We start from the raw sequence: 23,067 nt of genomic DNA, 5'->3' as shown, positions 1-23,067 counted from the left end.
AACTGTCTAAGGCCTTAAGGCCTTTCTTGCTGAGCAAAACTTGTCTCTATTGGGCGGACATTTCAGGCACCTGAGCAAAAGCATTCTTTATACCAGACCTGTACAGCATACACACAAAAAAGTGTGTAACTTAACTTTAATGTGCTATTTATATTTGATTTGACCCTTGATGTGACTAAATGATGTGCATTTTAGGTTACCTGAGAAAACATTTTTACTGTACAATACACTGCCGTTCAAAAGTCTGGATCAATAATTTTTTTTAAAGAAGTTTCTTATGCTCATCAAGGCTGTATCTATTTGATAAAAAATACTAAATATTATTTCACAAAATAATATTGTGAAATTATTGCAATTTAAAATAAATGTTTTCTATTTTAATATACTTTAAAATGTAATTAATTCCTGTGAAGCAAAGCAGTATTTTCAGAGTCACATGATCCTTTAGAAATCATTCTAATATGCAGATTTTTAATCAATGTTGGAAACAGTTGTACTGCTTTTTATTTAATTTATTTTTTTATACTGTATTTTTTGGGACCTGTGATATTTTTTAAAAATAAAAAGTTAAAAAGAACAGCGTTTAGTCAAAATAGAGATTTCGTGTTTTTGTTTCTTTCTTTTTTAAAGATACTTTTAAAAAGTTTAAAGAAAGTTCAATAAACTTTATTCAGCAAGGATGTGTTAAATGGATAAAATTGATAGTAAAGACTTCTATTGTTAGAAAATATTTCTATTTTGAATAAATGCTGTTCTTTTAAACTTTTTATTAATCAAAGAATCAAAGAAAAAAATAACTCTGGTTCCAAAAAAATATTAAGCAGCACAACAGTTTCAACACTGATAATAAATCAGCATATTAGAAAGATTTCTGAAGGATCATGGGACACTGAAGACTGGAGTAATGATGCTTAAAATTCAGCTTTGATCACAGGAATAAATGCTAATTTAAAGTATAGGTATTAAAATAGGAAACCAATATTAGAAATTGCAATAATATTTCACTATATCACTGTTTTTTCTGTATTTATGAAATGAATACAGCCTTGATGAGCAAGAGACTCAAAGTCAAAGACTCAAAAACAAGGTCAATTATTTATCAGGTTTATAATATAGCCCTAACAAAATATATTATCAAAACAAACTATTTAAACTGATAGAATAGAATATAATAGAAACTGAAGCAAAACTTAAGCTGAGATCTGTAAGTTAAATATAAAAAAAAGTGAACACATGAATTATTCTATAGCTGTCTAAACATCGTTATGAAGTACAGTTTGTACAATACTCTTGTGTGTGACTGTACATGTTTCAGAGTTTTGTTACCGTTCTTTGCCCATCCTCCACTATTTCCAGCACTTAATCAAGCCACTCTTCTTTAATACATGAGGACGTTTTATTTCACAAGACATTGCGTATGCGTTGTCTCGTGTTGAGCGCACCGCAACCATTGAAGTATTCAGTTTCTACAGCGACTCATTTGGTGCACATCGTTCTCTTTCTATGAAACCTGTAAACCGCATTCACCGGCTCTAACTCTGTCGTGACATCAACTCTACAGCGGTTTGCCCGAGCATTTCTATTCTTTCCCTTTTACTGGCGGCATTCAATCAAGGCTTCCCAACTAATTTTTGATGCGAGGCACATTATTCTTCTGCGCGTCCGCGGTGGAAGAAGAGCGCGGTTGCGCGCGCGCTCAGCTTAGAGGGAACCCTGCGTGGGAGCCCTGTATTTAAGGTAGCTCGTCGGGCAGGGAGTGATACATTTTGGTAGCACGACTGGAAAACACAATAGCCCCGGGACGTCGGGCTAGCGATTTTGCGAGCCCTGCCATATCACCATCTTGTACAAATTATTTCTCATTTTCACAAGACTGTTTTGGGTTTTACTTTCTAGTGTTGATGTCACATTTAGCCTGCTTCAGGTGTGCTCTTGCATCTAATGATCAGGTCAAGATGTTAATGTAAAGCTAAACGTGTTATGAAACCAAATAGCTGTTAATTTCTTTTTCTCTTCCAAGCCTTTTCCTGTAAGGATGTCATGACACAACTCCCAGCAGACTGGATTTATCTCATCTGGAATGTAGTCATGTCCACAGCGCTCAATTAGTGTCCTTACCCCAGCCCTTTCCCACATTAACTGCTACCTTCAACATGATGAAACCTCAGTGAATCTGTCCTGAGCTGTCCGAGGAGCTAAGGACTAATTTTTACTCTTCCCATAAAACTTTAGTCAACAAAAAACATGGATTAATGGCATCATAATGTTGTTAATGGAATTGTGCTTTCACCTTAGGTCAGTGCGTCCATTCTGGGAAGAATCCGATGTGCCCAGTGTCGAGTTATAGAGGTTGAGGAGGGAGGCAGAGTAGTCTGGCTAGTGATAAGGCTTGCTGTGCTTTGTGGAATTACCTCATCAGTTAGATATGGCTGCCAGGGGATTCAGTAACGGGGTCTCTGCCATGTGAGGGTAAAACACACAACCCTTCATTACATTGTATAACCTCAAATGGCAGAGACGAACATCTCCTGTGCAATATTTATTTTGTAGGTTGAATCGAAGTCTATTTCACAGGGCCTGTTAAAGTATTTGTAGTGAACACACATGTAGCATCCCTCCCCCCTCAGCGTTTAACTGTATTTACTCGGGCGTAGCAGACTGTCCAGACGCTAATTCCTTTCTGTCCTCTGACACCTTTCATATGCACAGTCGGTGGCTGCTTAATGCAAACCTTAAAGGGAGTGGATCACGGTCTAGGCTGCCCGTGGAACAGTCCAGTAGCCTTTCCAAAAGTAGGTTGCCTTATAAATAGCACCTTCTATTGACAGTGCCAGCTGTCTATTAATTTCATATCTTTGGTCGTGCCAGCCAAACATTGAAATTAGGCCTGCACAATTAATCGAATTTCTAATCGCGATTACGATTATGGATGCCACTATTACATAATCGATCAAAGCCGCAATTACAAAAATAAATAAACAATTAAAAATGCCCACTTGCATTATTCTGTGTGCTTAAGAGGTGTTTGCAGTGAGGAGTTTAACAAACTCAAACACACTGGATAAAAGACATTTTGTCTAACTGACCTTTTATCCGCTCGCCTCAAAAGAAAACAGGGCAGCGCGAGCTTAGAGCGTATGCATTTATTACAGTGATCACGCACTAAACAACCCTGTGAAATCCAGTAAGAAGCTCCAGTACAAATCACGTCTCTTTAATTTAAACTAGTATATAAATCGGAGCTGTTATTCTCATCAACATTGATACAGAAAGCAGCGGAAACAGTACAACAACGATCCAGTTAGAAGACGTTTCAATCCACAAATCACCCACATTTACCATAGTTTTACTGTAGTAATACTAACGGTAACAATGGTACGGTGGCAGAAAAGTAGGATATTCATATTGAGTATTATTATGTTATTAATATACTAAATATGTTATAGGAGTAATGGAATATAATTATATTATTTTGTTAATAATTATATCAGTTGATGTGGATTTGTAATTGAATGAATGTATTTAGGATGCTGTTTTTCAATGCAAACACCATAGAATCCAGCGTTAGGCTACTTTTTTACCATGATAATGATGTGCTGTACTTTTGGTTATGTATAAAAGATGAGGCTGTTACAGTTTTCACAATGGTACTGTCAAATCTGCATCCCAACTCAAGCTCCTGCTCTAATGTGCATTTCTAAGAGACAAAACTTGTAATATTACATGTTCAGTGCTACCAAATCAGGTGCTGGTGCCACTGCTCTCGAATGTTAGTCTGGAGCCCTGATAATATACATTGTACTGTAAAATGTTACTGTAATTTGAAATTTTGTCTGTTTAATTGTAAATGAAATATATAGCTTTAGTAAGCCATTTTTTCTTTTAGTTTTAGTCTAACATTATTATACCATACATAATTTTTACCTTTTTTTGTTTAAAGAAGAAAACCAATGTATAGTTGACATTTGAGGCTCATTGCTATAAAAAAGCAATAACATTTCAGAAAGAGTGTTTTCAGCCTTTTTTAAATATATATTTTATATAAAAAATATGGCATGCAGCTTCAAACAATGGCATAAATCTGTTCAAAATAATCGTTATTAATAATCGCAATTACAATCTCAAGGGAATAATTGACAATTATGAGATTTGTCATAATCGTGCAGCCCTAATTGAAATGATTACTAAAAATAACATCAGTAAAAGTGAGCTTTATTTTCACATGTCTGGTCATTATGTAGTCAAACAACTGACCCCCATACCGTTTCTGTTTTCAGTTCAGCTTTCTATTGACCAATTAAATGTTTACAGCTTTCAAGACCAATCAGATAAAGCCCCAGACGACCAATCAGAGTGAATCTAGCGGTAAAGTGGATGAGAACGGATACCTGCTGTGCCCATACTAAGAAGATGGTTTCTGTATTAGGCCAGACCCAGCTGCCCAGCTCTTAGAGATTAGCAAATCTAGCCCCAACACCCCCTCTCCTTAACCTCAGGCTTTTCCTACATATTACATCCTCTGGCCTAATACAGCTATCCCAGTCTCCACTTTTCATTTGCCTTGTTTTCCCTGCATGTAATTGTGGTTTGATATAGTGCAGCCCTGATAGTATAAGATGGCCCATCTGTATCTCCTCCGTGACATTCTGTGAGCTTTCAAATTGGTTTAGTCATGGCTTATCTCAGTAACAGTTGTCAGTGGTGAAGTAATGACAGGCTTTCCAGGTTGAGAAATTAGCCGTCAGGATGAATCAAACACGTTTGGCTGTGGACTACTAAATGTTGCTTCAGGAAGCTCATCCCAGATAAGTCTTTGAGTGTGTGTTGATTGCTTGCAACAATGCAATTTATTTTAGCTATGCTCTTTCCCTTTTTGTTGTTGTTGTTGTACGTTAACTTAATACAGAAGACTGTGGATGTTACGTGGTGGAAATAGTAGGGCTGTTAACTTAATGAGATTTATTATTAATCACATTAATTTAAAAAAATGCAATTAAAATGTTTATGCAATTAAACAGGATGACTGAACAAATTTTGTAATGAAGAGTCTTCCTAAAGAGGTAAAGTACATCCTTCATGGTTTTTGCCTGGCCAGATTCTAGTGGCATTACTAGGATTGCTTTAGTAGGGAATTAATGTCAAGGAGATAAAATGACATAAAAATTCAAAAAATATGGTAGGAGCAAATGTCACCATTGTAAAAGTACAAAGGCTACCTTCATGCAAAATAATTCACTCAAATACATGGCAGCCAAGAGCTAGTTATAAAGCATTGGTTGTTGGTCTACAAGTTGACTTGCTAGGAGTATCAAGATTTGAATCCTGTATAATGTGAAGCAACTTGTAAAGCTTTTCTATATGATATAAAACCTGCATCTGTATGTCAGGAGTTTTGGGGTGTGTTTGTATGCAATCTATTTTAGTGTATCACTGCATTGGTGTATTGGTGGATGGGAGATGTACAGTGTTATTCTGTAATGGGATCAGCGACTGTTGACCGCCACAGCGAACATGCAGTGAAGCTGTAAGGAGTAGCAATGTCACCAACAGAATTGTCACTCACAATAATGTAATGTTTTTGAATTATCTTCTTTTTGAGGTTCTTTTCTTAATTAAATAAATGACGTTTTATATTGAATTTAGGACATTTTTACTTTTTTGTCGATTGGCTGCTCTTAAAAAAGAAAAATCTATTCATAGGCTTTATACTTTTGCAGACAAACTTCACTGATCTCTAATCAATACCAGTCCAGACTTTCTGAACTTTCAGTCATCATGCCCTCTAAACTTTACTTTCTACAACATCTTCCAACCCTTTGGATCTCTTTTCAGAGGCAAATTATCTCTAGAGTTCCTCCAAGAGATTTGGCATGGGACGGAATTCAAATTCAAGGGATTAAAAAGCACATTCCTTTTGAGCGGATGAGTTTGGTGGAATGTGATAATGAATGTGCAAGGTTACGTACAGAAGGTCTATTTTAAGTCCTGTTCGCAGAACCTCAAACAAGTCATGTGGTTTTTGTCTTTTTAATCCTCATATCTATTCAGACCAATGTAAACTACCCATCATTGTGCAGTTGTTTAAGCAGTTACAGATGTAGTTTAGTTGAAAAGATGCACTGTTTTTCACAAAAGGTACTTTCATATGGTTGGCATTAGAAAGTACTGGAAGTCATAACATCACAATTAATTCCGAGGGCTACAGATACTTGCCCCTAATTTTACTCGGGTCTGCTTCAGATTGGACCTAGACAACATCTCTGGGATTTATTTAGAGGTTAATCCCTTCTATAACAGTTTCTGGCGAAATAGATGCAGTTATTACTCAAATCTCCGATCTTCCATGGTACATTCACTTCTGAACTTTGTTAAACAAAGGGAGGCATTTGTACACCATGTAATAAAAGTTTCCCACAAAAATACTTTTTGCTCTTTATGGAAGAGGTGGTTGGTTATATGAGTAGAGTATGCTTTTAGTTAGTTGGGGGTTGGGGGGACGGTTCAAAAACCAGGTTTTGAGAACATTTCAATATGTGTGAAAACAAGCTTTAGGGAATAACAGAGTGGCTTTAACAGCTGTTGTTTATCTGCATAGACCATTTGCGTGAATCTGAACCAAGGATTTTCTCTCAGACATCTCAGCAGTTCTATAGGGATGTCTTTTTGTACAGTGAAGCGCTGCAAAGATTTACATTCAGACCATGCTAATGGTAAAGCCCTGAATGGATATCCAGAGCCTTCCGTTTCAACCCCTCAAGCTCTTCCCTATTCACTGAGGTTTTATCAATATGCCACATGGCTGAAAATCTAATAATGAGATTAAGAGGGAGATTATGTCTTTAGTGTACTTTCACCCTCCTGAACTGGTATCGCTGGCTGAATGGACAAATATTAAAGCCATCATATTTCATTCACATCACCTTTCACATTTCAGAGCAAGCAGCTTTAATGGTCTTTTTGGACTAGCGGTTTTGAGAAAGATCTTTTTCCACAATGTTAACTCTATAGATTAATCAAAGACCCCCCCCCCCCCCCCCCCCCCCCAACAAAAAAAAAAACCCCGTACTTATTTGAAAACTTACCCCAGACTTTTGAATGGTTGGGATCTTTTTGGTATTTGGGTATAAGTGAGAAAGTGTAAAAGTTCAACCAGGTGCAATAAACATTGCCAAAAAGGAAAGCGATGGAAAATTGCCAATTTCCTGCATGCACTTTTAACTTTTTATCTTACTTCAAGCATACTGTATGTGGACACTGAAGCTTTTTTGTGTCATGTGGTTATCCATTATGAAATAATGTGAAAGAGTGATTCTGAGGTTTGAACATTCTCACACTGGAATGTGCTTTTCCAAGCATTCACCATGCTGCTCTGAGCTTATCATCTCAGGAATCCAAGAAAGAGAAACAGTCCAAATGTTAGCAGTGTGAGTGTAATCGTTCAAACAGAGAACATGGTTAGTGTCATGCTTGAGCAGAGACGCGTGATAAGAGGTCATAGTCCAGCCTGTTCACAAGGTGCTTGGCTGTCGCTTTCGAACTTGAGAAGCCATTAGTTTGAAAGCCAACGGCTAGTTCACATGGCTTGATGTGGTACATGAGTATATGATCCAATTGGCCTTATGTACAGGTACTGGCAGTATGAACCCATTCATCACCAGGTCAGTTTTCTATTTAGCACGTTGTTACACTTTTGCATGCAAACCAAATAAAATGTCTCGTGTTTGATTTAGCCTTAGGGCCTAGTGTACTGAAAATGTTCAGCATGACACATCAAGTACATGGGGCACAACTTGGCAACACGCCTACATTTTCACAGGGGGCAAGGAACTAAAATTATCTGCCGTTTATTCTACTGACAGGAGGTACATTGGTGTGTGAGCACTCAGACAAGGAGATTATACAATGTGCTAGAGAAATATGCCTTATGTCCATTAATTCTTAACGTCTAAATAAGAAAATTGCCTTGTTCTTTCCTACTTAGTTAACTGCTTATGTTTATGAGCAGATAATGCAAATTAAACATGAAAACCGTTTGATCTAAACCACTTGTCTTGCCTCTGGCTCTAAATATTGCACGGCTGAAGAGGACCTTTATCAGATAAAAGTTAAATGCTTACACTGAGCGATGGGTGGAGGTTATGTTTGTGCCACATGTCCCTGTTCTCCAGTGGTTATTTAGTCCAACAGGCCTTTTTGAGATAATGTTAAGTGTTTCCTGTTTTTGCAAAGGCCAACCATGACAAAAAGGAGATCTCCAGGCTGTTTCTAGTTGTTTAAAGTTTTTTTTGGAGGTTTATGTAGATTTTCACAACTTTTTATAGCTAAAAGTCTTATGTTTGCTCTATTCCTTCTCAGTGTTCTTTCATTAGCCGAGGATTAAAAGTTTATCATATCAGTTTTGGCAGTAGGCTGACAGGGATATTTGTTCTGAACAGCCCTTCACATTATATAATGCCAGTCATGTAATCTTACATGCATCCTGATCAAGCATTATATTTTTTATTTGTGCACCTTTTTCTCTCTTTCTCCAGAAGATGTTTTGTTTTCAGATTAAGGATATTAATCTAAAACATGCTATTTGTGTATCCTCTATATCTCAGTAAGAAAGATGCCTACCGGAATATCATTGCCATACGAGACCAAGCGAAACCAATGTGAATACCAAGTGTGCATTTCTAAGAACGAAACTAGATTTTTAAACTAGTGGCAATTAGTGTGTTGGTGTGGCAATATGGCATACACTTTCAGAGAGTTTCATTTCATATTTGCTGCAGTCATTGTGTTCTGAAGTACACCGCTAACAATGTTTGAGTGCCTGAGAATGCCAGGAACCTAATTCAGACTTTGTTTCTTTACAAATGTTGTCTGTTTCTTTTACAAATGATCTTCATTTGTTTCATTAGTTGACTTTAAATAGCTTCAGCTGATTGCAGATTGTAGGCCAAAGTCAAACAGCTCCCAAAAATAGTGCTTGGTATACTGTGGCTCGTGTAATGTTACACTGCATTTCAAAAATAGTGACAGATTTAAGCGGTGGCCTCTGCGTTTCGCCCGCTGACCTCTGTGGTCTGCTTTCATCTTACTGCCTAGACTACATTTAGAGCAATTGCATTCTGGCTTGTTCAGAACTCTTCAATGTTTTAGTATTTATGGACTTCTCAAAATGATTTCCTGAATTGACAACTTCAAAGGAGGTCTTCAAACAGTTGCTCTGATTTACTATGTTCAACATTGGGCATTATTTCACTGTTATGCACAGCTATAAAGACTAGATTTGTCTGTATTTGAATCTCAGCTGTGAATAAGCCCTTGTTAGGAAACAGTTTCATCCGTTCCTGTGGTGCCTGAGAGGTTTCAAGAACTGGAAGGAAATAATATGATTCATGCCACAGGCGTTTCATTCCCTTTGAGATGCCTGTAAATTATAGGTGAAATTAAGGTGACTTCATCCGTTGTTTCACATGATTGCTTTCCTTTTGCAACCCTCTACGTACACCTTGGCAATTGAATCGCCATTGGCTAGTAAATTTTTTTGTTTACTCGCCAGACTGATAATACTAGGCTTAGGCCTATAATGTGTATATATATATATATAGCCTACTGTATATGTTTGTAAAATGGTACAGCTTTTTAAATATCTGAAAGTACACTCTTAACATCAGTCAGTCAAGCATTATAATATGACATTATGATAATCAAGTATTATTTAATGATAGAACTTTAGTAATTAGAATTAAAACTTTGAGGTATGAATGCATAGACATTTTAACAAAATTTAGGACTGGTGGTGCTTTTTTGGTCATTCAGTGTTTCTGTAAAAAAAAAAATGGGAAAAACTAACAATAATACTGATAAGACGATAATAATAATAATATGAATTCTGATAATAAGAACAGTATAAAACGCACTAAGGATTAATGAGCTGCTGGATTCATGAATATTAATCAGGTTGTGTGCTTTCACTCGAACTGATTCGCTGAAATCAAAACAGGGACGATAATAGGTGAGCACCAGCCAGTAAGATTGCCATTTGTGCATTAGCTCCGCCCACTACCGGAAAACCCGGCAGTTCTTAAAAGCTGAAAAAATCCAAAGGAGCTCCGTTATTTTGACAGGAAAATACAAAGAATATCGTTTACGTGTAGCGCGTCAATTCTGCATGTTTTGTAAGATTCTCTCTGCTCTCACCAAAGCGACGGCGAGTTGTGTGCCGTTACACTAGAGTTCACGGTACGTCAAATACAGGTGCGCTCTAGTAGGGCTCGCTGCATCCTGCGGTGGACATCCAACCCCGCCCACATCCAAGTGTGATGTCACAAGTCACCCCATACCAATACAGTCATGCCCACGTCAGAAACCACGCCCCTATCACCTCTTGTGATTCCCCGTACCGGGAAACCCAGAAGTAACGTTATGTCGAAGCAATTTACAGCCGTTTTGGGGATCTAAATAAAATAATGTTGCCTTTCGTTTTACTAATACACGTTTTCTTATTTCTTTAAAGGATGTCTAGGCTAAAATGGCACAACTTAAATCTAATATAGGCTATTTAATATGTCTAATGTACAGAGCTGATTTCTCATCACAGCAGCCTGTAAAACACTTGCATTAGTTGATTTAAATTATACTAATTATAATAAAACACCTCTACACCTTACCTTATTCAACCTTATTGTAATGATAAATTCTCATTTATTACTATCAATTTTAAACTAAGACACCTCAAATCAAAATCAAATCAAATCAAATCACTTTTATTGTCACATCACCACAGCACGTGTGCCTTCGTGAGTGAAATTCTTGAGAGCGTGCTCCAGACACTGCAAAAACAATTTACATATAGACATTACCATACATACGTACAGACTTATACAGATGACAATGTGTAATATACACATACATATACTCAGTACACACAGTGTACTATTAGACAGACATACAGTTACCGATACACACACCTTTTAGATTTATCAAATTTAAAGGGTACAATTAGATTTTGTTATTGTAATAGTCACAATTGTTATAATTTATAATTGTCATTTAATTTTCTAAAGATGTTATTGTAAATGTCACAACACTTTTATAATTTATAATTGTCATTTCATTTTCTAAAGATGTGTTGTTCCAATTATCATCAATTGTTAATATATGAATGATAGGATTGACAGTTCTCCATATGCAGTAGTCTGCACATATGCTAAATAGAGATTGCTTGCTTTGATAGATTATAACAAGTAACATGGCATTGACATTCAGGCCTTGTTCATCAACAAAACTTCATATGAAGTGTGTCCAGGTCCTCCACATATTTAAAGATGAATAAACAGACATCCCTTGCTTCAATTGGTATTTTTATATTTATTATTTTACAAAAATGATCAGATGAATGATCAGATAAACAGTTCTTCAAATGCAGTACACATACATACATAAGCTACATAGAGAGATTCCTTGCCTTGTTAGATTATTCACAGAAACATGGCATGGACTTTCAAGCTTTGTTCAGCAAGACAATTTGATATGAATGTGTTCAGCTCCTCCGGATACTCAAACAATCAGAATATTGTATTGTACAGATGTGCTATATACAAATTATGCAAGGGAATGTGGATAGATGTATGATATATTAAATCAAAACATATGTATAATAAATATAAGTATGGATAGTTTGGTATTGCACATGTTTTATTGCACAGTGGGGAGAACATTTAACTGTTTGTGAGGTAGATATGGCCTGAGGGAAGAAACTGTTTCTATGTCTGGTTGTTCTGGTGCTCAAAGCTCTGGAACGTCGACCTTGGTTGAGGAACCACATCATTTCACTTTCTTGCTGGATAACACACACACACACACAAACAAACACAAACATGCATACATAGTTATATGTTAGTGATATCTAAGTAATAACGTGCCTGTGTGCAGTTCAAAACACATAAGCATGCCGAACTGTTGTTTACACACATGCATAAAAACGACGCACACATTCAAGTTGTCAACGGTTTAAGTCTTCGTAAAGACCAAATATGTTTTTTTTTTACTTGCCAACACAGCAAACATCTTTTTAGCGGTTTGCAAACAATTAGACTTATCTTCTTATCGATGCTTTTTCCTGTTTCAAAATAATAAGAATGTGACGTATTTGGACACAGGTGTGGCTTGTGACGTCACGCTTGGATGTGGGAGGGGTTGGATGTCCACCGCAGGCTGCAGCGAGACGCTTTTCGGTGCGCTGCGCGTCCATTCAGGTGAACTGAAAAATAGCACAGATAGCTTGACAGAGAGCAAAACTTTGTGTGTTCAGAGAGTGAAAATATATCTGTGCTAAACTAATACTTAGCCTCCAAACTCACACACTGGTGAGTAAAATCTGAGAATTTATTAGCCATTGGCTAATATTAGACATCATTTAGTCACCCAGAGTGAAGATTAGTCGCATATGCGAGTGATTTACTCGCATTGTAGAGGGTTGTTTTGACCTCACTGCTTTTGATGGAAATTATTTGTTTGTATAGATCCACAAGTGTCAATATCAATCATCAGTCTTCCCATTTACAAAGGGCTTTTATGCTATACCACAATGCAATGAAAAAGTATATGAGCAATTGTGACTGGTATAGGTTATTAACTCACAACTCAAGCAGGCATTAATGTGTGCAGACTTTAGCGCCTCCTGTAAATAATTTCTTGTTATATTTAATGCATTGCCAACCCTTATTTGAATCAGACAGTTTGAGATGCAAAGACTGATCCAGTGGCTTTTGGTGTCATTGCATCATTCTTTCATGCGGGAAGTTTGGAGGAAGCGTATCTTTTATTCTCCTTTTAGTCATAATAAGAGCGGCTTCTGTGATTGATCTGAGCTCTTTCGTCTTTTTCTCCTCAACCTCTCTTTGAGTGTGTAAAAGCTCTATCAACATGCTCTATCATTTGTTCAAAGTCTAGTAACTCATGTTCTTTAAGTTTGACTCATATGTATACATTTTCCAGAGGCCATGGGTGAAGACAAACGGGGAAAGCTGGCTGATTTCCATTAGGGTCTGCCAAAGAGAGTTTTAACAGCTTGCATAGCCCTTGTTTCTGGGTTGAAGAAATCACTTTATGGGAACACTTAAACCACTCATTTTTACTGCTGATGTTCAAGTCTTGATCATTTAGGCTAGACACGATGTAGGCAAAAAGTCTGAGGCCACCAGTTATTTTTATTTTTTCTCTTTTTGTGTGTTCACATTTATTTTATTTTTTTCTTCATTACAAATTATTCAAATTGGGTGGACAGTATAGATTTCTCAATTTGAATCGATCTTTTTGATGAACCAATACTGAATCTTAAAGCCCAAGAAATATCATTTAGTCTATGCTGTTTTCTGAACAGAATGTCACTAAACATTATTTGTTGCACGTCTCTCATCCAGTAATGGCATTGGCAATAGCTTTGTGCTTTGTTACTTGTGAGATCTGTCCCATATCTATGAGCTGTGTGCATGTTTTTAAATTTTTTCCCACTTTTTCATCTTTAGGCCCATGAATGGAACAAGAACGATGAGCGTCTCCTCAGTGCAGTAGAGCATGGAGAAGCAGATAAAGTCACCTCCCTCCTGTCGAAGAAAGGAGCCTGTCCCACCAAGCTTGATAGCGAGGGAAAGTCTGCGTGAGTACTGGAACTGATTTTGCTCTTATTATTATTTTAATCAGGCGTTGACTGCTCTAATTGTAACTACAGCAGTGTTTTGAGAGAATTTTCTGCAGTCCACTTAAGAAGTGCATAAAAATTAATTTGCATGTGTGTGTTTACACTCCAGCTTAAAAGAGAGATGTGAGTTATGCTTTTTGCATCCATTCATCGTAGTGTTTTATTTAGCTGTGGAAATGATAATCTAAACCCCAGTCAAACAAATTTAGTCCTTCATTCACCCCATCAGCATTTTCTTTTCATTGCATTTACATCAGCCTTCATTTTCTCTTATTTACCGTAACAGGCACACAGATGTTCATAAGTGAATGCTCAATTTGTTTATGCAAGTCATCCAGTTTTAAAATCACGCATGACACGCATTTAAACCAACAATGACTTAAACACTCGAAGTCCTACAAAAATGAGCTTAGCTTTTCTGACTTCTCATTTAGCAATTTTCTGTCGTTTTGCTTAGAAGTCATAGGAAGGGCACTTAAATATGTTATACTAGTTCAAAGAAGTTTGAATGCTTTGTTTCTTTGTTTTGGCAGAGATGAATAGGATTTTGTTTTATTGGAATCTCAACCTGGATAATTACATGCTTGCGTCTACATTTTGGTGGAAAATATACATGTTTTGAAATGTTGTAGACAGATTTATTTTGTTTGTGAGAATAGCTGGAAATTTTAATCCACCATAAAGGAATTTGTTCTCCACATTTTTAGAGTCTGATATCATAATATTGTGATATTTTAGCTAGAAAGTTTAGTTTTCTCATGATAAACTCAGTCTGGTTGCTAGGGCATTGCTAGGATGTTTGAGTGACTTCTTGCTGATCTTAGATTTAACCACAATTTGCACACTGTGATTTGGCCACAATATTTGAGTAATTTTCCTATTGTCTTACAGAATGTCTCATGTAATGCATGTTAAGTGGACTATTGACTTGTACCTTCGAAACAACAGTTATAAAGAAAGAATAGAAACATTCCTATAGGCAGCACAGCAGAGATGAATCAATGAGCGAGCTCCAGTGAATGCAGAGAGACAAGCTTGCTCTCTTCACTCTGTAAGTAATGAACTCAGACACTGCCGACCTGAATGAGTCTCCAGTGTCCTGCGTTACGATGGCTTGAGCCGAAGCGCTCTCATAGGCTCACAATAAATCCTTATCTGCCTGATTGAGGAGTTCATTGTGTTCGAGTGCTTGTGCTCCAGAGGGTTCACGAGCCAGAGAGGCACATGCAGAACACAGAGCCTTGCTGTATTTCCAAACCGTCACATTCGCCATGGAGATATAATTTCTTGATAATGAAGGAGTCGGACACGAGACCCGTGTGATTTGATAATCATGATTTGGTGATCATGTTATTTACCTTGAAAAGGACTGCGAAAAAGCTCTTGATCATATTAATTACAAAAACACAAGGCAAATGCTGCAGCAAATGTGTTAGCACTACCTTCCAGGTAGGGGTATGCGATATTGAAAAAAAAAAAAGATATCTCGATATTTTTGGGGATTTTTTATTGTGTTATTGGGGAGTGTGTTATTGTGCTGATATCTGACTACTGTGGACAGCTGCAGTTTTTGATATTCTTCATATTCTGTGTGGTCAGTTCACATCAGTGATTGAAATTAATCTTTTCATACAAGTTTAAATTCATTTGCACCTTTTATGGGCAATTTTACCATTAATAAAGCCATTTTTTCTTTTGAATCAAATTGTTACATTTTAATCAGTCAATTAGAATAATAAGACATTACCAAACAAATTAAACCAGTATCAACAAAATTAATCTTTGCAGAAGTTGCATGTGAAGTGGCATTTAATTGTATTTACACACTGTTTAATGCAGCTCAGAGGGACATGGAGTGATTTAACCTACAGTTACAAATGCATAATGTTTTGATATTTTAAACATAAAACACTGATATTTGAAATTATTTTAAAATGAAAAGATACTTTAAATGTGAAATTAAAATCACCAGTAGGTGGCAGCAAGTCGTTGTTAACAAGTCATTGACGAGTCATTGCGACTGAACCGAATCATTTAAACTGTTGATTCATTCAGGAACAAAACAACATTGTCCTGTTGCTCAGAGACGCAAAACAGTGCTGTAGCTGTTTTGAATTTTTTTTTGGTGAAATGGAGCAAAAACAGGCAATATGGTGTCTAAAACGTAAGTCTCTTAATATTAATTTGTTTATTGAACTGTTGTACAAAATCAACATCACATTTGTAATCCCTTTTAGGGCCGACGTCACAATTACGTCACAGCGCTAGCTGGAGGCAAAACACCAGGAAAACTGGAGGCGGCCAATTCAAACCAGCGCAGATTCGGCTACATAAGGAGCTTAAAATATCATCTTGTTGTGATGTTGGGTGCCAGAATAGATGTTGTAGAGGCTCCAATTTGAAATTTTAAGGCATACCTGATGCCACTGCCAGACCAAAAAAAAACGCTGACAGCTGTGGTGAAACGAGATAAAACGAGCGGACTGGACAGAAACGGTCGTCAAAAATGCTTGCGTTTGCAGCGCTCACTTCTTATCAGAAAAGGTTAAATAAACTATTGTCTTTTGTTGTTATGGGCACGTCTAAAGATTTCTGATACATCTCACTATGTCGTGTATGAAATAATGTCTGTGTGCATGTGTGTAAAACAACAAAGTGACGATTTATATGCTTAATCATATGTAATTGTATATACATTTGTTGTGATTAATTGTGGCTTGGAATAATAATGTAGCTGTAAAAATTAGGGATGCACGATATTTATCGGACCGATAAATTATCGACCGATATGAGAGAATTATGTCATTTTTATGGCTCCGATTAAATAAGTTAAATCCGATAACTAGATCCGATAAAGTATGCTTGCTGGTAAATCAATCAATCAGTCTGATTTATCTGAGATTCATCTTCTTTCCGAGTGCAAGTGATTGCTGCTTTAAACTTCAGTGACTCTCAGCATGTGTTGTGCTCATTACGTCATCATTTGCGAACATGTCTTCGGCGGTCTGGAAGTTTTTCTCGGTGACAGAGGAGGACAATGCCATTGCTATTTCCAGCGCGTGTTCAGCAAGGATTCCGAAAGGAGGAAAAAAGGCATCAAGTAGGGTTGTGACAGTGAGGAAATTTTCCCAATGGTTAATCGACGTGTGTCAACACCTTACCGGTATCACCTCGGTGGATGGGGGGTGGACGTCGTTTGAGTCTTCTCTCTTTTCCTCGCTTTCCTTCGGTTTTAAATAGCTTGTAAGCTCTGTGCGTGTTTTATTTTCACTTTTAAATTGGTGGCAATTCTACGTCAAGCAGTTGTTTGTTTTTAGTTCGCTTGAGTTTTCTCACTTTCCTTTGCTTAAATAGCTTGTAAAAGCACCGTGCGTATTTTATTTTCACTTTTAAATTAATGGCAATTCGGCATCAATTACAACATACAACATAGAACGTATAGCTAACTTTTATTAACAAAATGAATAAAAATGCACCATGCTATATGCCTAATATAAAATAACAGATAACTTAAATATGCATGGTAGGCCTATACAAAACTGAAAATCAGTAAAGACTGAGGTACAAATAATTATAAAACGTAGAACGTTTATTAGTGAGATGGAGAGTTTTGAGGCACGGACTGCATACACCTTGATGTAAAATAATGGGAAAAATATCACAGTTTAAATAAAATAAAAATCAGCAAATACTGTGGAACTAAATAGGCTAAATGAGAAACGAATGTTTAAAAAATAAATAAATAAATGGACCTTCCAATATCATCTTAGATAAATGGCAGGTCAACAGGCTTTTCAAAATCCCAAAATATTTTTAAAACAGGCGCATTTCGTTTTGAAACTCTTCTGCCGTCGTCTTGTCTTTTTCACCTCACTCTTGTCAGTCAGCTCGACTCTCTCCTCATGTGATAAAATTAAATCTGATCTGTGATGCGCGACTGTCGTTCGTTCACAAAAATGAACTGAAATACATGCCTCACAGACATGATAAATATATCTAAAGAAAGCTTTAAATTGCTACTTAACAAAATAAATAAAAACGAAAACAAAAACTATTTAATACAATCGTTATCCATGAAGATGCACTTCTCTCTAAAGGCGCGTCTAACCAGGAGATGGTGAATTTTTACTATTTCCCGCGGACACATTCGTGGTAATTACTTTTGCTGGGGCTTTTGCTTTATTGCGTGTATTTGAAGCAGAACTCTTCAGCTGTGCTGACGGCTCGCTGCTGCTGCAGGACACTAAACACCGTCGAGCCGCTCTTGACAGTCGCGGCAGCACGGACTCATGTTGTTTCCACCAGCGCGGCAATTTTTTTCATCAATAATTGATGGATGTCTAAAATATAAAGATAAGGAGAAGCCTAAAACAGGCCCGAGGCCCGGCCCGCGTCTGAACTATGATGTTAAAATTGGCCCGAAGCCCGGCCCTAGGGACATAAGGAGCCTGACTTTAAATTAAATTTAAAATAATAATAATAATAATTGGGGGCTAAAAGTGTGTTGTAATGCAAGCATTACTGAACATGTACTGAGTAAAATATTACTGAAAATGTTTTAGTAATGCCTTACACTACTGCGTTACAGCAAAAAGTAATACGTTACTGTAATGCATTACAGTGGGGATTGAAAGTTTGGGAACCCCTTGCAGAATCTGTGAAAATGTGGATAATTTTACCAAAATAAGAGATACATGCATGTTATTTTTTATTTAGTACTGACCTGAGTAAGATATTTTCCATAAAAGATGTTTACATATAGTCCACAAGACAAAAAAATAGCTGAAATTATTCAAATAACCACATTCAAAAGTTTGGGAAACCTTGGTTCTTAATACTGTGTGTGGATACCTGGATGATCTACGACTGTTTTTTTGTTTTGTGATGGTTGTTCATGAGTCCCTTGTTTGTTCTGAACAGTTAAACTGAGCACCGTTCTTCAGAAAAATCCTCCAGGTCCTGCAGAATCTTCAGTTTTCCAGCATCTTTTGCAGCATCTTTTCCTGAAGGAAACACGATGCATTAAGAGCCGGGGGTGAAAACTTTTTGAATTTGAAGATCAAGGTAAATTGTACTTCATTTGTCTTCCAGGAAACATGCAAGTATCTTCTGTCGCGTCAGAAGGGCAGTACTAAATGGAAAAATATGATATTTCAACAAAATAAGAAAAATTTGGACATCTTCATCCTGTTCAAAAGTTTTCACCCCCCGGCTCTTAATGCAGCGTGTTTACCCTTCAGGAGCATCAGTGAATGTTTGAACCTTTTTTAATTGTTGTGTTTGAGTCCCTCAATCATCCTCAGTGTGAAAAGGTGGATCTCAAAATCACACAGTTACTGCTGGAAAGGGTTAAAATATGCAAAAGATGCTGGAAAACTGAAGATTCTGCAGGACCTGGAGGATTTTTCTGAAGAACAGTGCTCAGTTTAACTGTTCAGAACAAACAAGGGACTCATGAACAACCATCACAAAACAAAAAAACAGTCGTAGATCATCCAGGTATCCACACACAGTATTAAGAACCAAGGTTTCCCAAACTTTTGAATGTGGTTATTTTAATAATTTCAGCTATTTTTTGTCTTGTGAACTATATGTAAACATCTTTTATGGAAAATATCTTACTCAGGACAGTACTAAATAAAAAATAACATGCATTTTGTATGATCTCTCTTATTTTGGTAAAATTATGCACATTTTCACAGATTCTGCAAGGGGTTCCCAAACTTTCGCATGCCACTGTACTTTTGTAACGCCTTACTCCCAACACTGCTTAAAGACTATATAACTTTCTCATCCTCGTGCACTAAAAATGTTGAATAGATGCATTTCTTTATGCATGAAATATTTGAATATAAATTTGTTGTTAATGAGTTGTTAATTGCAGATAAACCATAGTTCTGTCATAATTCTGTTAAACCATTTCTGTTACAAAGTATTGTGGTGCCTTACACAAAAAATAAAAAAACATTTGAAGAGTCAGGACTGATGATTGCTATAGTTAGGCCAGAGCTACTAAAATATCAGTTTAATCAGTGAATCTTAGATTTTGTATTCTCCTGGGTGCACAAACTGCAGATTATATGAAAATTCTAATATAAAAATAGGTATCGGTCATGAGAAGGACTTAATTATCGGTTTTCGGTATCGGGTAAAAGTTTTCATATCGTGCATCCCTAGTAAAAATAGTTGCCTGCTGAAATTGAATATATATATATATATATATATATATATATATATATATATATATATATATATATATATATATATATATATATATATATATATATATATATATATATATCCTCATGACTAGATAGACACGGGGAGTTTGTCATAACTATACACGTTAGATGTGAGTCACTCAACCAAAGGGAATCCTGTCAGATCGTCCATCCTTTGAGTTAAAGCGTGTGCAGGTCGGCCCATTTGGTTTCATCCGTCAAATTACAATCGCGGTCCTGGACAATGCATCTATACCTTACATATGCAGGTAAAATCTGAATTTCTCCAGTTATTATTTAAAAAACTAGCTAACAGACTTAATAGATAGCATTAGTGAAGCGGTCAGTGGAATCTTTCTGCCTCAAGCTAAGCTCTGCCCACAGAAAAACATCACAATGTTTACTAACGGAAAAAGGGTCTATCTCTGAAGAAAAAACGGCACTCATGTGATTTTGACCATATGAAATTACTTTTTTTTTATATATATATATATACAGAATGTTTGGTTGCCTTCAGTGATAAGCAGAAAAATGTCAAAACAGGTGATGACTTTCTTTCTACTTCATAACAAAAAAAATGACAGTTTTCATTTTTGTGTAAATTATCTATTTAAATATTGTGTTTCTGGCCAATTTAAAAGCACCAATGATATGTGTTGCTTCAATTCTTCCAAAAATAGTGTAGTTGTTCCTGGACTCACCTATAATAGTATTAGAGTGGTGCATATTGTACTTAAATTGCCATATTTTAATATTTAAACTTCTTGGCTTATTCATTTAAAGGTCAGACCCAGGTAGCTGTTGTGAGTGACATAATTATCGAGGTCATTATCAGGACATCTTATGTAGCTTTTGCAGTTAGTTTTATTACTGCCCAAAAGAGAGATCCCAGTGCATCTCGATCCTTATCTTCTAGGTAGGTTGTAATCAATGTCATGTAGATTAATTTGTGTTTTCTCAAGTTTGTCCTCCAAAGAGCCAATTAATGGTAAATCTAACACCAGCGTGGTTCAGTGGAAGCTATTTATTAAGTGATAGAGAACACTGAACTTTTTAATCACAAGGAGCGATTCAACGTCTCCATTTTTTTTCTGTGCCCTCAGGTCAGAGATTTCATGACTAATGAAAGATTTAAAGGAATCGTTCACCCACGCATGAATATTTTTCCACATTAGCTGGGTTTCCAACCATGTACTTTCATGTGAATTTTGGGGTGTTGTTCATTTTATTTTTAGTAAATTTAGGTTAATATTGGATGGAAACCTCAAGATTTAAATAAAATCGCCAAAACGTGCATTAAAAACATACTTTATACTACCGTTTAAAAGTTTGGCGCCCTTTTTACTGAAAAAAAACTTTTAAGTTAGGATGCATAAAATTGATTCATTTTCAAATTAATGCTGTTCTTTTGAACTTTATATTCATCTAAGAATACTGAAAAAAAATGTATCATGGTTTACACATGAATATTAGGCAGCACACCTGTTTGAACATGTAACTGTGAATACCTGAGCAGCTAAAAATTCAGCTTTGCCATCACAGGAATGCATTACATTTTAAAATATATTAAAATATAAAAACAGCTATTTTAAATTAATTTTTTCATATTTCATTTCATATTATTAACTATTTTTGGTCAAATAAATAGCCTTCTTTCAAATTCTGAAGGTCTTAATGTATTTTGACAACAATGTTAATTGCTGCTTTGTGCTTGACTTGCTACACAGAATGAAAAGCATTGATCTAATGTCACTCATTCACACTAGAATGCTTTACAATTGCCTTAGGACAAGCATATATGTAGAGCATGTCATTGACCTACCTTTGAAATCAAAGAGCCCTCTATTTACTGGATGTAGGTTACAGGCAAGATGTACAAACTGACTAAATATGAGTGGCATGGCTAATCTGCAACTAAAATTTAGTGTTCATGACACTCCCCCCTCCTTTCTTTCTCAGTCTGCATGTAGCAGCCACACAAGGTCAAGCTGAGTGCCTTGCTGTTATCCTGGCTCACGGGGCTGACGTTTCTCTGCAGGACGCTTCAGGTTGGTTACAACTAGATCAATGTGTTTTCTTGCATTACTTTTCTGTTCCATCAATAGCACAAAATGAATAAAGTGTAAATAAGTCTTGTTTTCTCCTCTACACATCAGGGTTTACTGCTTTACACCTTGCTGCCAAAAACAACCATTCTGAGTGTGCCAAAAAGTTGCTTCAGGTAAAGTTTTCGATTGATTGTGAATCATAGACTGAGAGTTCGATGTACTCACACAGATGGAGCCAATTCAAATGGGAACAACAGCCATGTCTGTTGCCATGCGGAAGCAGATTTTGTTCTGCAGTTCCGTAAACTAGCAAATCCCACGACCTCCCTCTGTGAACTTGGAGAGTGTTGCATATTTTGGATGTTTGAAGACTCAGCTCGGTCTGGTGAAGCGCCCGGTTACCTTATCTAGCATCTCTTTTATCATCATGGGCCACTGTGTGCCCATTAAATTGCAAAATATGTTAAAAATAGAAAACACTTTTGATCAAATAAATGCAACCATGAAGAGCATCACAGATTTCTTTCAAGGCATTAAACAAAATAATACTGACCCCAAACTTTTGAATGGTAATGTACAGTATTCTTTTTGCCAGTGTTAAACTTCCACCCTTAAAAGTGTTCCCCAAGTGAAAAATGTGAAGTTTGAATGGTGTCATTTTATTAAGGAAAGCCTTGGAAATATATTTCTCTACACACAGCCCGGTCGGCGTGGAATTCATTAGCCTTTTTTCCCCTGGAGATCCTGTGAAACAGAAGAATTAAAGGGGTCATATGGTGCGATTTCAAGTTTTCCTTTCTCTTTGGAGTGTTACAAGCTATTTGTGCATAGATACGATCCCTGAAGTTTCAAAGACTAAAGTCTCAAAACCAAAGATATTCTTTATAAAAGTTAAGACTCGACCACGGCCACCTAAAACAGCTCATTCAAACACGCCCCCACATCTCTACATCACGGCGTGGGAAGATTTGCAAAACACCGCCCAAACATATACGCAATGAAAGAAGGCGGAACTATTATCCGGCACCATGTCCTGGAGACGCTGTTTCGGTGTGAAAGCGAAAGTACTTTGTTTGGGCTTCCAAAAGAGGACTCAACTAGAAATCAG

General features: G+C 36.6%; 1 protein-coding gene across 3 annotated transcripts in view; it reads left to right on the top strand.

The window, feature by feature from the left end:
* Positions 1–23,067, top strand: part of LOC306855772 (ankycorbin-like) — a 65,905-nt gene that overhangs the window by 15,226 nt on the left and 27,612 nt on the right. For all 3 annotated transcript variants that reach the window (XM_079394635.1, XM_079394637.1, XM_079394636.1), the window contains exons 3-5: positions 13,518–13,648; positions 21,871–21,959; positions 22,068–22,132. In XM_079394635.1, coding sequence (XP_079250761.1) covers positions 13,518–13,648; positions 21,871–21,959; positions 22,068–22,132 — 285 coding nt within the window. The remainder of the gene's footprint in view (positions 1–13,517; positions 13,649–21,870; positions 21,960–22,067; positions 22,133–23,067) is intronic.

This window comes from Barbus barbus (genome assembly GCF_936440315.1).
Source record: "Barbus barbus genome assembly, chromosome: 36".
Lineage (NCBI taxonomy): Eukaryota > Metazoa > Chordata > Actinopteri > Cypriniformes > Cyprinidae > Barbus > Barbus barbus.
Note: the sequence above shows the minus strand (reverse complement) of the source record. Positions and strands in the feature narration are given on the sequence as shown.